At 43.2% G+C, this 17149-nt stretch overlaps 1 protein-coding gene across 4 annotated transcripts in view; it reads right to left on the bottom strand.

Moving 5' to 3' along the window:
- Prdm10 (PR/SET domain 10) overlaps nucleotides 1-17149 on the bottom strand; it is a 107950-nt gene that overhangs the window by 41793 nt on the left and 49008 nt on the right. For all 4 annotated transcript variants that reach the window (XM_052755772.1, XM_052755788.1, XM_052755797.1 and 1 more), the window contains exons 5-9: nucleotides 15891-16098; nucleotides 14103-14344; nucleotides 11440-11643; nucleotides 4901-4973; nucleotides 2725-2842 (exon numbers count right to left, since the gene is read on the bottom strand). In XM_052755772.1, the coding sequence (XP_052611732.1) occupies nucleotides 2725-2842; nucleotides 4901-4973; nucleotides 11440-11643; nucleotides 14103-14344; nucleotides 15891-16098 (845 nt within the window). The remainder of the gene's footprint in view (nucleotides 1-2724; nucleotides 2843-4900; nucleotides 4974-11439; nucleotides 11644-14102; nucleotides 14345-15890; nucleotides 16099-17149) is intronic.

Below are 17149 nucleotides of genomic sequence, written 5' to 3'. Positions count from 1 at the left end.
CCACCTGACTTGTCACTACAGGCACCCAACACCTCACCTGGACTCCGGGAACTTTTAAAAGATTCTTTATTATGGAAAATTCTAAATATAGGTAAATGGAGAGAAAAGAATTATGAGCCAATATATTCATACTCAATTTTAAGACTTATGACCAGTCTATGCTATCTATATCCCCACTACCTCCCTACATATATACCCATTAAAGTTCAGGCATACTTTTATCTGTAAATACCTCAGGGACCATCTCCAAATCCTAACAATTCTACATATGTGTGAATGCATATAAAAACATGATGGCATTATTACACTTAAAAATTTGATAGTTGTGCCAGGCGGAGGTGGCACACGCCTTTAATCCCAGCACTCGGGAGGCAGAGCCAGGCGGATCTCTGTGAGTTCGAGGCCAGCCTGGTCTATAGAGCAAGATCCAGGACAGGCACCAAAACTACACAGAGAAACCCTGTCATGAAAAAAAATTTTTTGATATTTGTTCATTATTAGTAGTATATATCCAAAATTGGAACTTTATTGGTCGTGACAAATTCAACAGGTAGCTAGTGAACATTTTATCTATGTGTCAAATGCTATGCTAAAGCATCAGAGACATTATAATATATGTGACAGTTCTTGCCCTCGGAGATCAACAGACACTGCAGGCATGCCAACCAGAAGTCATAATGTAGTATAAAAATATTACATTGAGCATGTACACACTTTTAGGATATGCAAACATTGTGTTGTTCCCTTCCAGACCTTCACTCCTGTGGTCACACCCTAGGCCTTGTCATTCTTAGTATAAAACTCCATTACCCCAAATCCATGCATTGTCCACCAGAAATTATCTTCTCGCTCTCCAGATCACTCCCTCTAGTATCTGGATTCAGCTTCTAGCACCCACTTCTAACCCTGTCCTTTTCTATAACCATCATTATAGTCACACTGTTTGCTTTTGATCCCCACCCCATTGCTGCTTCTTTATTTTCCCTGTGTTGACGTGTGTAATGAAACCACAAGCCTCTATTGTTCAGTTCTCTCTCTACTAGTACTCTTGTAGCTGGAAAACAGTACACATACTTTCCTATTTCGTGACCATGATCCCAAGATGGACACTTAGTATTGCAGGCAATTACATGGTTCCACCCTAGAACATCTTTTTTCACACTTTTCTAAATATGGTTTTATGTCATTGTCTATCTTTCCAGACCCTATAAAAGTGGACCTGTTCCATTACCACCTTTCTCTAAATAAGTCTCATCCTCCACTTGACTTGTTGAATAACTTCTATCAAGACTCTCTGTCTTCATTCTTACCCCTGTATTAGCTAGACTGATGTTTTCATTGTATCCTAAAGACTATCCATCACACTTGTTAAGTTTAAATTTTGTACCATCTGAGCCGGGCAGTGGTAGTGTACACCTTTAATCCCAGCACTCAGGAGGCAGAGCCAGGTGGATCTCTGTGAGTTCCAGGCCAGCCTGGTCTACAGAGTGAGATCCAGGACAGGCACCAAAGCTACACAGAGAAACCCTGTCTCGAAAAACCAAACAAAAAATTTTGTACCATCTGATCTGGCTCCTGCCTACTTCATCCCACATGACTCTCCTCTGTCTCTCTCTCTTTTTTTCTTTTCCCCCAGAGCTGAGGACCAAACCCAGGGCCTTGCGCTTGCTAGGAAAGCGCTCTACCACTGAGCAAAAACCCCAACCCTTTTTTTTTTGTTGTTTTTTGGGTTCTTTTTTTTTGTTTTTTTTTTTTGAGACAGGGTTTCTCTGTGTAGCTTTGTGCCTTTCCTGGAACTCACTCTGTAGCCCAGGCTGGCCTCGAACTCACAGAGATCCACCTGGCTCTGCCGCCCAAGTGCTGGGATTAAAGGCAGGCGCCACCACTGCCCGGCTCTCTTTTTTATATAGTGTGATTAAGCATATAATTTACTCTCATGAAGAAATCATAGTACTGGGAAAAGTGTGAAAGTCAGAGACACATATTACTTTAAATGTATACACTGTCTTAAGAATTCCTGATTCAGGGAGCTGGAGCATTAACTCAGTAGTTAAGAACATTGACTACTCTTCTAGAGTACCTTGGTTCAGTACCCTCACAACAGCTAATAATGGTCTGTAATTCAAGTTCCAGGAGATCTGACGCCCTCTTCTGGTCTCCACCAGAGCACGCATATGGTGCACAGACATGCATTCAGGCAAACCACCCATAGATATAAAATAAAATAAATAGTTAAAAAAAATAAAAATTCCCAAATCAGAATCTAGTTAAATGAAATTTATCTAGGGTAAAAGCATCTCCCAATGCAGGTATGAGTTACTCTGGAAAAAATAAATAGCAAATAAAGAAGATATTTCCCGCTGGGCAGTGGTGGTACACACCTTTAATCCCAGCACTCAGGAGGCAGAGCCAGGTGGATCTCTGTGAGTTCGAGGCCAGCCTGGTCTACAGAGCGAGATCCAGGACTACACAGAGAAACCCTGTCTCGGGAAAAAAAAAAAGAAAAAGGTATTTCCCAAGGTATTCCGCAGCCTACCTGGTTAGCGATACATATATGCATTGTGTACATACATACGTACACACATGCATACACACATACACACGTGTACACACACACACACACACACACACACACACACACACACACACACACACTTTCCCACATCAACTGTGGTTTAGAAGCATTAAGAACCAAGTCCGTGAGCCTTTGCCTCATACACCTACCTGGTAAACACGTCCAGTTTCTCATCATGAGAATTGAGATGCTGCTGCAGTTGCTCTGAGCTGATGAACCGGCGATTGCACTCATAGCAGGGCCAATTCTTCTCTTGCTCTCGAAGAACTAGCCATGAGAGAGAAGTCATAATTTATGGCTACGATCAACAGACACCAGGAAGATACAGCTCCTGCTAGCTCTACCAGTCTTTTGTTTTTCTTTTTCCAGAGCTGAGGACTGAACCCAGGGCCTTGAGCTTGCTAGGCAAGTGCTCTACCACTAAGCTAAATCCCCAACCCCATGCTCTACCAGTCTTATTTCATGGTAGACAATAACTGCTATTTGAAATAATTTCTTGTTACAAAATCAAAGGTTTGGCAGAGAAGTGGTGTTTAGAATCCTATTCTCTAAAACTTTATATAAGACATCGAAGGACCCACACTACCACACCACCCTATCTCACCCCCTCGACACACAAAAAAATCTATTAAGGAGATCTATGCTTAGATAACTTCCTGCTTCAGATCCAAGACTCATAATTAAGGGAATGTCTTAGCACAGCACATGTCAATGTCCAATACAATCTAGCAAAATGTCCAACCGTATCTCCCCAGCCTGAATGTCTGCACACCCCATGACCCAGCAGCAACTCCTTTCCCACGTGCACACCCAACCAGAGTGTGCACAGATGCCTCCTAAAACACACACATGAGAGTAAGTCCAGCTGTACTCGAGACAGTCAACAACTCCAACAGTTGTATGATGGGGAAAATCCGATAGCCTTTATGCCTGGTTCCTTGTGGGTAGCCTCTAAGTCACTGGAATTTCCTGAATGATAGGAGTCGCTCATCCTACCTGACTTTATTCTGAGGTGCCTCAAGGTGGGAGCTGATCTGGCTAGAAAACCATGACCGTGCGTTTAGAAGGTTGGTGCTTTGAGCTTGCTGATGCCAGTCGTATGTCAGAAACGAAGGGAAGCTAGCGACTGAGTTCAATCACATGGCCAACTGCTCCACTAGTCACGCCTATACAATAAAGCCTCAATAAAAGCTCTGGACAACAAAATCGAGCCTTCTGGTTGGGTACAACACATCACTGCTCCAGGAAGGTTTATGTCTTAGAGACACAATTACTCCATTCTGAGACTCTTTATGTTTCTTTATTTGGCTGGTCCTGATGTATATATATCCTTTATATAAAACTCTAATCATTGACTTTAGTACTTTCCTGGGTCCCATGATTTGTTCTAATAAATAATGAAGCCTGCAGGGGTACGGGGAGTCCCCTAAATTGTGGCGAGAAGTATAAGTGGCATGGGAACCTCAGAACCCTGGAGCTGGTGTCTGAAGTGAGTCTTGTGGAAGACTATGCCTTTAACCCTTTAATCTATGAAACGTGACCTAATTCTGGGTACTTACCATCATAACTACATCACACAACTAAATCTATAACAAGGTAGACAAACTGTTACACAGTCGTGAGTAGAGTGACTAACAGCACTGAAAATATAAAAATTAATATTCTATATAACAATGTGGATGTATCTCAAAACTGTGTACACCCAGAAGTTAGGGGTTTGGCTCAGTGGCAGAATGCTTGCTGAGTAAGCCCAAGGACTTAGGTTCAGTTCCCAGCTCGAGAAACAAAGAAAACAGCATGTCCAGGCAAAAGATGCTCAAACACAAAAAATGTGTATGTACCGTATCACCCTGTTTACGAACAATCCGTTCATAAGCAATTAGTGTGTGACATTAGAAATCAGGACAGTACACTTGGGAGTTTTTTGCTCAGGTGTGTTCACTGTGAAAATTAACCAAGCTGTATATACTTCATTATTTGTGTACCTTTCTGTAGGTAGATTATACTTCAATCACATTTACATTAAAAACAAGGTCAGTGCTTGCCTTGCTATGTATGTATTCAGATATGATTAATTCCAGATAGGAATCTTCCTCCGTCTCTAAGGTTCTAATTTGATAACAGGAGGTTTTCATTATATTAAGTACTATTTTCAAGCACCCAGGAAAGAAATGCAAACCTGCCACTGTAATTTGGTGCTAGGATTGAATGGAGATGTGTAGCTCTGAGAAACCTGCTCTGGTGAGCTATACTGAGATGGGAAAATCAGATGGTACATAAAGGTATTATATGCATGTAAAAAGGCACACACAAAAGTCCAGGCACCTTTCCTTTCTTCTTCAGATATATCATGGATTTTCTGGTTCACGAACTCAGCATAGGAAGCAGCATACCACACCTGTAAGAACCAAGGACATCATCAAGACCCAACAGATGTCACCAGCTGTGCTTTGCATACTTAAATTACTTCTCCTGCCTGCATATGTGGACATTTCATTAACACATCCATTAGCAACAACAGCCATACTGAGCCCCGAGGATACCCATCTGGCAGGTGACCCATCAGGACATCTAGGATCCAGATACATTGCCTGTTTTCTTCTTCCTTCTTAAAAATTGTTTGTGGGGCTGGAGAGATGGCTCAGCGGTTAAGAGCACTGGCTGCTCTTCCAGAGGTCCTGAGTTCAATTCCCAGCAACCACATGGTGGCTCACAACCATCTATAATGAGATCCAGTGCCCTCTTCTGGCCTGCAAGCATGCATGTAGGCAGAACACTGTATCCATAATAAATAAATAAATCTTTTAAAAAAAATTGTTTGTGTTATTTAAAAATTTCACAAGGCTAACATTCATAGTATCTTTATCTAAATAAAGTTCAAAATTCTACATTTAAATATGGGTTTTTATACAGCTGTAATCATAGACACTGTCACTCAGTTTAACACCAGAACCATGGGGCTATCTGGGGCTGTATCAAATGCTCCTGTGTTCTCCTGGGACTGGTCTTCCTTCCTATCCCCTTAGCCTCTGCATCTGTCCATTCTCCCTCGCTGTCTCCTTCCCTCCAGCCCTGTCTACATACTATCTGCATACTGCTGCTCCTCAAAGCTTAGTCTAAGCCGGGCGGTGGTGGCGCACGCCTTTAATCCCAGCACTCGGGAGGCAGAGCCAGGTGGATCTCTGTGAGTTCGAGGCCAGCCTGGACTACCAAGTGAGTCCCAGGAAAGGCGCAAAGCTACACAGAGAAACCCTGTCTCGAAAAACCAAAAAAAAAAAAAAAAAAAAAAAAAAAAAAAAAAAAAAAAAAAAAAAAAAAAAAAAAGCTTAGTCTAAATCCTGAGTCGTCTTCTTTTCTCTATGGTGTCATACCCATTTTCAACCAACCGTATGTCAATAACTCCTAAATCTTTTTTTTTTCTTTTCGTTTTTTGTTTTTTTTTTTTACCCCCAAGAGTCTCATGTATCCCAGGCTGGCCTCAAAACTCAGTAAGTAGTTGAGAATAGCCTTGAATCTCTGATCGTCCTGTTTCTAGATCCTGAGTGCTGGGATTATAGGCTTATGTGCCATATGTGGTTTATGTGGGTTTGAAGACTGAACCCAGGAATTTATGCATGCTTTGCAAACAGTCTACTGCTGAGCCACATCCCTAGCCCTTTTATATTTTTATTTTTAGACAGGATCTCACTATGTTGCTCATGCTGGCCTCCAACTTGTAACCTTCTGCCTCAGCCTGTTGAGTAGCTATGGCTGACATGCTCAGCTTTCATCTCTAGTACTTAGGCAAGAATGGTTTTTGCTGCTTTGTTTTTGTAGTGCTGGGAATGCATCCCCTTGTATGAACTAGCAAAGTGCTCTACCACTGCCAGCCCTTCTCATCTCCAAGTTTAAATGTCCTACTCCCAACAGGTGCTTGGACTTAAAACCTACAATGTCTTTTGTTTCTCCATTTGCTTCATAATCTTTAGCAAGGGCTGTCCTCAGATGTGGCACACCACCTATTCAGTGTTTCAGCTACCAGATTCATGCCAGCACCATCTCTTGCCTAGATTACCACCTGACCTTCTACTTTCCTTCTTCTTCTTTCTTTTCTTCTTCTTCTTCTTCCTTCTCCTTTATTTTATGTATATGAGCATTTTGTCTGCATATCACATTTGTGCTTTACCTGAAGAGGCTATCAAAGGGTCTGGAACTGGAGTTACAGATAGTTGTGAGCCATTATGTGGTTGCTGGAAATTGAGCCTGGATCCTCTACAAGAACAGCAAGTGCTCTTAACCCCAGAGCCATCTCTCCAGCCCCATGGTGGTCTTCTTAAAACACAAATGGCTTTCGTTGTATGTGTTTCCATTTGGCTTCTTGTTTTATGATAAACCCGAAAGGCTGAATCCCCAAACAACTCTGTAATCTCCCTGCTACACTGATACATACCTCAGCCCTTGTCACTACCTACCAACAAGCCCAGAGGACCTGCTCTCAGCTACCCAAACATGCCCAGTGCTTTCAGGCCAGGAGCTGTCCTGACCCAGGCACGCAGTGTTGGTCCCTCCCTTCTGCCATCCATCCTCAGCCTTCGTCTCTTGGCGAGCCTTCAGATCCAGCATATCCAAATTGGTCCCTGCCCTGTTACTTGCTCTCTTTGTACCATAACACTTAATCTACTTGATATTGTTTGTTTTACATCTTTCTGTTTAGCTCTCCCTCTAGATACAAGTCTGCTAAACACAGAGAAAGCCTGCTTTTTTAAATGCAGGAAATATACCAGAAGTTCAATATGTATTTAACTGCTAAATGAATTAATCATGCACAATTTTTATGTGCATTAAATATATGAGGGTATTTATATAAGGGGAACTTCGGTAGAACAACATCTGAGTTCCACTATTCCTTAACTATGCCCCTCTGGTTATACTATTTTATGAAGTTTGTCATTTTCCTATTACAAATTCTGTCCTAACCCATTAGTTCCAAGATGTATGTTTTTCCGTATCAGAAATCAGAAGCTGGGCACAGAATCTCAGGACATAGGAGAGGATGGGGCAGGCTGAGTTTTAGGACAGCACAGAAACCCTGTCTCAAAAAAACAAAACAACAAGCCAGGTGGTGGTGGCTCACACCTTTAATCCCAGCACTCGGGAGGCAGAGGCAGGCAAGATCTCTGAGTTCGAGGCCAGCCTGGGCTACAGAGTTAGTGCCAGGGCAGCCAGGGATACCCAGAGAAATCCTCCTGTTAGAGGAGGAATCAGAAAGTATGTCACACGCCAGCACCCAACAGCCTTGATGAACTAGTGCTAGGAGCCTGCGCATCACTTCTGAACAGTCCCTTAGGCTCTCCTTACTTCCTACTGGGCCCAGTGACCTGTAAACAACTGCTAGGCAGTGTAAGCAAAGCCCCCAAACCTGTCATTTCCCTCAAAAATAGAAATTTCAAAGCAAAACAAGGTTGATGAGCATCTGCAGACTCTCACTAAGGCACCAAGCAGAATCGTCAGAAAGTTCCCGATGGTTTGATCAGAGACCACATTAATTTCTATGCACAATTCAACTCTGGAGAAATTCAAACGAATGGGAAAGTGCAGTGTCCAGACCTGCAGACAGGAGAGCAGTCATGTGGGAAAATATCCCAAAAGCAAGAGTGTGATACTTACTTTGAAAATATTTCAGGGTGTCCAAGATGGTGGGATAGCCTGTGATCCCAGCACTGGGAGGCTGTGACAAGACAGCCAGTCAGTTTGAAGACAGTATGGGCTACACAGTGACACAGGTCAGCCAGGCCTACATAGTAAGACCCTGTCTTCAAAGAAAAGGACTTGGGGCTAAGTGTGCCTTGTTATTCATGCACTGTGGGGCATAATTTGTAACTGAATTCTAATCAAACATAAAGTAGCTTCCTTGATAATGATGAAGTAATCATTTTATTAATTTTGTGAGGGGACTATAACAGAAAAATGGACAACAATTTTCTTAATGGAGCATCTTGAAAGCTATTACGTCTTAGAGTCACGAAATATAGTATTATTGTATTCTAATATAGCTAGCTTATCTTTTTCCAGAACTGTTTCCTCAGATTAACTGAAGGATTTGTCTCACTTGGACAAGAATATTTTTTGTATCAATTCAGAAATATTCATACTATACAAGTACTGTAACTCTGTAATCAAAGTCTCTGTTTTATTCATTCATTCATCCACTCATTTTTTCATTTTTATTTATTTATTTTCATTCACTCATTTATTTATTTGTGTGTGTGTGTGTGTGTGTGTGTGTGTGTGTGTGTGTGTGTGTGTGTGTATACACCTGTGTACAAGTGCAACAGAGGTCAGAAAAACCCTCAGGAGTTGGTTCCATCTTACCACCTTGTGGATCCAGGGACAGAACTCAAGTCATCGGGCCTGTGTGTGCCTTTCTGTACCTGCTGAACCATCTCACAGGCCCTGGTGTCTGTTTTCTGTTTGTTTGGTTTTGGTTTTTTGAGACAGGGTTTCTCTGTGTAGCCCTGGCTGTCCTGGAACTCGCTCTGTAGACCAGGCTGGCCTCAAACTCATAGAGATCCATCTGCCTTTGCCTCCTGAGTGCTGGGATTAAAGGCATGTGCCACCACTGTCCTGCTTGGTGTCTGTTTTTCTAAAACCTTCATCTTCGTTATACCTTACCCATTTAGTTTTGCTAATTTAAACTAACAAAGACAGTAACTCATATTTTGTCTTCTGCGATGTTGAGGATTCAACCTAGAATGTTACACACAGTAGGCAAGAGTTCTCCACCAAGATATAGCTTCAACCCTTTAAGTATTTTTCAGATTATTGAGAAATTATTTTAACTTGTCTTTACTATTTGTTTCTTCCAAATAAGGTCTCTTCCTGCATTTCTCCATAGGCATCTAGTGAGGCTGAATTGTGAAAAATACTCTTCCTGTTTTCATCTAAACATGTACACTGTATTATAAAGATTTCCATTTAATTGCTTCCTTTCTATCTGTTTTTGTTTGTTGGTTGGTTGATTGGGATCTTTTTTTGAGGCAGGGTAGTCCTTGCTGGCCTATAACCAGCTGTGCAGACCAGTCTGGCACTGAACTCTGCCTTCTAGTGCTGAGATTAAAGGCAGGCGCCACCACACCCAGCTTTGTTTGGTTTTTGTAGTGCTAGGTATCAAACCCAGGGTATTGCTTATGCTAGGCAAGTACTCCACCACTGAGCCAGATTCCGCAGCCCTGGTTATTTATTATACCTAACTATTCTTATTTGGTTCTGTCCATCATTACCCCTAGAGTTCTGTCTGCTGTTTTCCAAGAGAACCCAGAACTGGGGATGCAGCTCAGTGGTTCTATACCCAGCACCCAGATAAGAGGGGATGGAGGCAAAATGAGCAAAACGATATTTCCACAACTAAGAAACATTCTTTTAAGGCCCTTTTCTTTATTATGTGTGTGTCAGAAGCTACACTTGGTGGTCTACACCTGTAGTCCCAGCAGCTGGGAGGTGGAAGGAGGAGACCAGCAGTTCAAGGTTACCCCTTAGCTATGTAGTGAGTTAGAAGCCAGCCAGAGCTACATAAGGCCCTGTCCCTTAAAAGTGTGGTTTCTAGTAGACTGACCACAATTCAGTGGATGCCCACACTCCCAGCAGAAATTGGAATCAATGGATTATTGTTTTTTTTAAAGGATACAAAGTTGGGGAATAGGGAGACGCAGGTAGATCTAAAAAGAGTTAATGGGAGGAAGTGGGAGTGACAATGACCAAAATACATTGCAGGGGATTATCAAAGAATTAATAAAAGTACTTTTAAAGACCCTAATGCAAACAAACAAAAGTTCTGTGTCAATTGAGCACAGTGGACTATGCCTATAATAAGAGTATGAGGGAGACTAAGACTGGGGGAGTTTTAATTTAAGTCCAGCCTGAGCTGTGCAGGGAGACCCCACAGGCTGGGGGTGTAGCTGAGGAGGTGACTTCTTGCCTGTCATGTACAGGTACACAAATTCAACCCCCAGCAGTAGAAAAAAAAAAAAAAAACCAGAATGTTCACTTACATACAGAATCGTAGCACAGTTTTTATTACATCATTGATTCATAAATAAATTCTAACAATTATCCTCAAAAAATTATTTTTGAAATCAGAAGCCAGCACATAGAATTCTTTGAAAAAGTTGTTAGATAAAGAAAAGAAATCTTGGACATACGTCTGAATTTCATTTTACAGAATCTCCCATTTCCCAATGCTTCCTTAGTACATACAGTGGCACTGGCGACTTCAGTCACCCTGTCGCCGCTGCCAGCTCCCCCCCCCCCCCGTCCCTCCCAACCCCCCCCGCCCCCCCCTCCCCCCACCCCCACCCCCACCTCCACTCCCCCGCAGTTACAAGGCACCTTCCCCACACTCAATGCCTTGCTGTAGGCCTTTGATGAACACAAAAGTGACCTATTTTCATTCTGTTTTGTTGAAAGGATTACTAAAAGTATTCAGTGCACAGTACAGTCAGCCCTGCTTATTTGGGGTTCCACCAACTACAGAATGAAACTATATGAATAAAATCATCACCCATACTGAAGTAAAGATTTTGCTTGCCATTATTCCTATACATTAAGTATAATGATTATTTATACAGCGTTTGTTTTGCAGGAGATGCTATAAATAGTCTAGAAATTATATGAAATGTATGGGAGAACAGTCATGGGCTCTGTGCATATACTTATAGAAGAGACTTGAGCATCCACAGACTTTTGTAACTGTGGGGAGAAGGGTCCTGGAAGCAAAAGGAAGGCTGAAATCACTCAATAACAGAAAGACAAGCCAGGAAAGGATCCTTTTATGGGAAAGAGCCCTCATCATCACGGGTTAGCAGGCTGCTGTGGATCCTGTTCTGTACCTTCAGTTCCTGCTTGGGCTCCACGTTCTTTATTGTTGTATAATACACATGGTGGCCATACTGGTAAGCTACCAGGTTCTGTTCTAGGTGGTTCTGGGCTGGGCGCACAAACATCATCCAGTTACAAAGGGTCTCATCAGACAACTCAAACCACAGGTCTTCATGCAAATCCCTGTCTTTTCTGTCTCCTTTATCAAGAGAAACCTGTAACCAAAGAGAAGGTAAACTGAACTGAAGTCCTCTAGGAAGGCAATGCACATTTGTAACCGCTGAGCCATCCCTCCAGCACCAATGGGCTATACTTTTCTTTTAAATATGTTTTTATCTTGTTTTTTGTGTGTGCCTGAGTGTTTGTCTGTGCACCAAATGCACGCAGGAGCCCACAGAGGTCAGAAAGAGCACCAGATCTACTGGAACTGTAGTTATAGATGACTGTGAGGGGCCATGCAGGTGCTGGGAACAAAAGCCTGCTCCTCTACAAAAGCAGCAAGTGCTCTTAACAACTGAGCAGTGCTCCACCACTGCCATTCCCTCTGAACTATTCTCTCTTTTTTAAAAAAATAACTTATGGCCGGGCGGTGGTGGCGGTGCACGCCTTTAATCCCAGCACTCGGGAGGCAGAGCCAGGCGGATCTCTGTGAGTTCAAGGCCAGCCTGAACTACCAAGTGAGTCCCAGGAAAGGCGCAAAGCTACACAGAGAAACCCTGTCTCGAAAAACCAAAAAAAAAAAAAAAATTTATTTAACTTTATTTTATGTGAATTGGTGTGAAAGTGTCAGATCTCCTGGAACTGGAGTTACAGACAGCTGAGAGCCGCCATGTGGGTGCTGGGAACTGAACCCAGGTCCCCTGGAAGAGCAGCTAGAGCTCCTAACCACTGAGCCATCCCTCCAGCCCCATGTGAACTATTCTTTAACACAAAGAACGCCACAGGTCAGACCTGTTCCAAGACTAAAGAGTGTCTCAGTGCAACCGTTCCAGCACACGGAGTACGTGCAGCCACAGGCTCTCCATATTCTAGTTCAAGTCTTTCTTTTGGACACAGGTCTGGATATGTAGCCCAGGCTATCCTGGAATTCACAATCCTCCTGCCTCAGCCTTACAACTGCTAGGCTTATAGGTGTGTTTACCACCACATCCAGCTCTAAAGTAAAAATTTTTTCCAGCTAGGTTCACATGTAGCCCAGGCTGGACTCAAACTCACTGTGTAGCCAAGAATGACCTTGAACTCCTGATCTTCCTGTCTTTCCCTCTTGAATGCTGGGATTACAGGGTAGACAAGCACTGGACCATGTAAGCTATATCTCCAGCCCTCTACTATCATTTTGTTCAGAATAGAAAATACAGTTGGGCGTGGTGGCATGTGCCTTTAATCCCAGCACTTGGTAGGCAGAAGTAGGTGATCTCTGTGAGTTCAAAACCAGCCTGGTCTACATAGGGAGTTCCAGGACAGCCAGAGCTACATAGAAAGACCCTGTCCATATAGATAGATAGATAAATAAATAAATAAATAAATAAATAAATAAATAAATAAATAAATAAAAGAGAAAGTACACCAAGGCCTCTATAAGAATAATAACTATTAATAAATAAATGAATAAATGAATGAATGAATGAATAAAATAAATAAAATTAAAGAAAAAATACACCAAGGCCTCTGTTAAGGGGACTTTATGTCCCCTGCCCCCAGCCCTAAAAATATTCATTTGAGAATCCTATAACTCTGATTCCTCAGAATGTAACTATACTTATGTCAATACCTTAAAGAGGTGATTAAGTTACCATGGCATTATCAGGGGAGACTGTAATCCAATAAGAGGGAAAATGAACATAAACATAGGCGGTAGAACCTGTGAGGACAAATCAGGGTGACAACCCTTGGAGAGCCAAGAAGAGACTCTGCTGAAACCTGCCCTGCCAACACCTTGATCTTGGCCTGGCAGCCTTCAGAGCTTTAAGAAATGCATTTCCATTATTTAAGGTACCTACTCAGCAGGTGTATGCAGACTGCACATGTGTGTTCATGCATGTGTAGATCAGAGGGGGACCTGGGTATCTTCCTCAATAGCTCTTTACTTTATTCACTAAGGCAGTGGACCCAGAGCCTATTGTTCAGTCTAGCTAACCAGCTCCAAGGACCCCGGCTCTACCTTCAGATTACTGGGACTGTAGGTGGGTCACCATACTGTCTAGGCTTTTTATTATTATTTACTATGTGTGTGAGTGTTTTGCCTGAATGTATGTCTGTGTACCACATGCACGCCTGGTGCCCATGGAAGCCAGAAGAAGGCACTGGATCACCAAGGACTGAAGTTCCGGATGTTATGAGCCGCCATATGGGTGCTGAGGATCTGAACTCTGGTCCTTGTGCTTGCACGGCCAGTGCGGTACCTCCCCAAGCATCCTGGGATGTTCTAGGATGGAAGCCCAGCACACTACTTCTGGCTCCCAGGAACCACCTATCACCAAATGACCACACAGTACCTCAAGCAGCCACCCTTACCGTCTCTCGGTTTACTGAGGACAGAGGGCAAGCTTCCATTTAAGCAACTTAAAGCATGACAAGAAAACTACTAGCGAAGAGCTAGTATGAAATGGAAAGAAGTGAGTGCCTCTTGGAAAGTCTTAACGGAACAAGTGAAGCAGGAGAAAGCCCGAGTTACCTTGAGATGAATGTAGCAGTCTTTCAGCTCTGACCCCCTGACCAGAGGCCCCTCCACAGGGCCAAACTGGGTGCGCTTGGGAATCCGCCTCTTGGAGAACACTCCCCCAAGGAACCTATCTATGTAGAGGACCAGAGGCAGACTTGCTCTTGCCCGAGTGAGCACAGGCCGGTTAGGGATCGGATGCAAGGGGCCATGCTTTGGGCACACAGAAGAATGCGCGTTGTTACACTCTTCACACCCTGCAAGAGAAAGAAAGCTTGAAGAAAAGTCAAATGCCTCAAAGCTTCTTGGTCCAATGACAAAAGTGCTAACCTTAAAAACATCCCAAATCTACCTTTTCAGGACAAACTTCAGTTGACTCCTACAAAGGTTCTGCCATTCTACTGGAAGGCATCACCTTCCATAGCTCAGTAAGAATGGTATAATCCCACCCCCACCCCCAAAATCATGCTAATCTCCTTATATCTGCTAAAAGTACTATGTAAGTTAAGACCTATCTCCCTGCTGGATAGTGGTTCAAACAGTGGACACAATTTACAAATCAATTCTAAGAAAAATGAAAAGCTTATTAGTTAAATGTTGAGAAATCTGATGAAACACAATTATTTTAAAACAGCTGTTGGGGGATCAACCCTGACAATACTGTTTAATCCACTTCCTTCCAGGGAGTTTGAGAAGCTGTAACACAGGGGCAGTCTAAGGCTAACAGAGTGCTATCCACTTCAGGGTGCAAGGCCTGAGGATGCTAAATTAAACATCACCAGGATCCCCTCCTTTATCACTAGACAGCACCATTAGTCTAATCCTGGAGGGCCATGCGTTTTCAACTCATGCTGGAATCCTCCTCCATTTGCCTCAAGCCAGGCGTGTTCACTCCCTTTGCTAAAAGAGCCCAGAAGATATACTCAGGGCCACAAATCAGAATAACCAGGCCAAACAGAGTTCATACTCATCATGCCCCACCCCCTCTGGCTATGTGGTGACCTGGTTTAGGTATTCACAATTTCTACAATTTTCAAGTAATGGAGAGTGACTTTGTATTAATATTTACAAGATAAAGTAGGTTTCAGTGCATTTGATTAAGGAGTTGCCTTGAAAACTTGAGAATTCAAAGAAAAACAAAACGAAGTTCTTTGTTACATGGGCTGAGTACTGGCCCCACACAGACAAGTTTTACCAGCACACAGAGAAGGCCTGTGAGGGGGGTGCAAAGCCACAAACTCTGATGAGCCTGGGTCACTCAAGTGAACGAGGTCAGTCTTTGCCACATGGGCACGGAAACCCACAAAAAATAAACAATGAGTTGGTAGGTAAACACAGAAGGCTGAGCAAGTGGCCAGAAGGACAATTTAGGGTGGGACCAGCCACCCAGAGCTAGAGTCCAGATCTCCAAGGCACTCAAAGTTATGACCTTGAGAAAGAGGCCAACCTATAAAGGTGCATCTGTGCTCCAGTGCCTGAGAGCATGTAAGCATTCTTAAAGGATTCCATGAAAGAGACAAGCAACACAGCGCAAAGACCTGACCTAGCCAACTCACTGTAGCAACTTAAGCCCTGCTGTGGACACCCCATTGCCCACTCACTTGACCCTGGACAGGCACCTAACCTGTTCTGGGTTTCAGAGTCTTTTTATCAGTAAAAACAAAAGCAATGGTCATGACCTCCCTCCCAGGGCTACTGGGAAGACAAAGAGAGATGATGTGCCAGTAGATGGGATGGACAATTGCTGTGCACACGAGTACACTCACACACATCTTCCTGGGAGAGTCCAGGGCCTGCACTTACACAAATCATGGGGGTCAAAAGGCCGGGGTGGGTCAGGCTGCCAATCATCCACATCGGTGTCTTCAGCATCCTCTTCCTCCTCTTCCTCTGTATCCTCATCCTCATCCTCTTCCTCTTCCTCTTCCTCTTTTGCATCTAGTCTGGCAATTGGGTTCTGCAGAGTTGCCAGAGGGTCGGAAGCATCCACACTCTCAATGGAAGGCAGCACCTGGTTATGTACAGGTAATGAGGCTTGGACAGAAGCTTAAGGGATAAAGCAAGCAGGCACCTGTCTTAAGTCAATTGGGACCCACATACATGCATGACATACATACTCTTGGAAGAATATGTTTTTCACACAAGCTTCTTACAAGACTCTGAAAAAACAGCTTCTGTCCATAGGTTGCAAGGAAAAATTTAACTCCCTCTCAGATGTCTAATGCCCTTATCTTTCAAGCTCCATCCTCACTCATCACCTTCTGTCTCACATCTGGGCAGACTGAGAAGCCTTGGTCTCTCTCTTTGACACACACAGGTTCAATCTAGTTTGAATTTGAATCTAACAGGTTTAAATCTAGTTCCTCTCCTTGCTTGCATAAGTCATTTCACATTGGCTTAATGGACCTGCCCTACCTCCCCAGAGACTTCAGGTGCACACACAGCATCTTTCCATTGCCTCCTTCAGAGGATGTGTGTGGGATCTTCAGTCTTCATATATGAATGAAATCTGGGGCAAGGGTCCCTCCTTCCTTTTAGAAGTGACTACCATGCAGGGAAGTGAATATATGGTTTCTTCAATTACTTTGCTTTTCTAGAAACTTGTGTGATGTACACATATATATGTGCATGAGTGGGTACATTTGCTTATGCATGCATACGTGGGGGGGGTCAGATATAAACACTGAGTTGTTATTTGAGTTTGGTTTGTTTTTTTTCAGACAGATTTCACTGGATAACCACCTTGGCTGTCCTGGAACTAGCTTCATAGCCCAGGCTTGCCTCAAACTCATATAGAGATCCACCTGCCTCTGCTTCCCAAGTGCTGAGATTAAAGGCCTGTGTCATCACTGCCTGGAGAGTTGTTATTTTTTTTTAAAGCTGATCTTTTTTTTTTTTTTTTTTAAATTGTGTATACTATGTCCTCCCTGCACGTATCCCTGCAGGCCAGAAGTGGGCACCAGATCTCATTACAGATGGTTGTGAGCCACCATGTGGTTGCTGGGAATTGAACTCAGGACCTCTGGAAGAGCAGTCAGTGCTCTTAACCTCTGAGCCATCTC

Source organism: Peromyscus californicus, unplaced genomic scaffold (assembly GCF_007827085.1).
Source record: "Peromyscus californicus insignis strain IS unplaced genomic scaffold, ASM782708v3 Scaffold_11__1_contigs__length_118956290, whole genome shotgun sequence".
In the NCBI taxonomy this organism is placed as follows: Eukaryota; Metazoa; Chordata; class Mammalia; order Rodentia; family Cricetidae; genus Peromyscus; species Peromyscus californicus.
The sequence above is the reverse complement of the archived record's forward strand: the minus strand, read 5'-3'. Positions and strand labels throughout refer to the sequence as shown.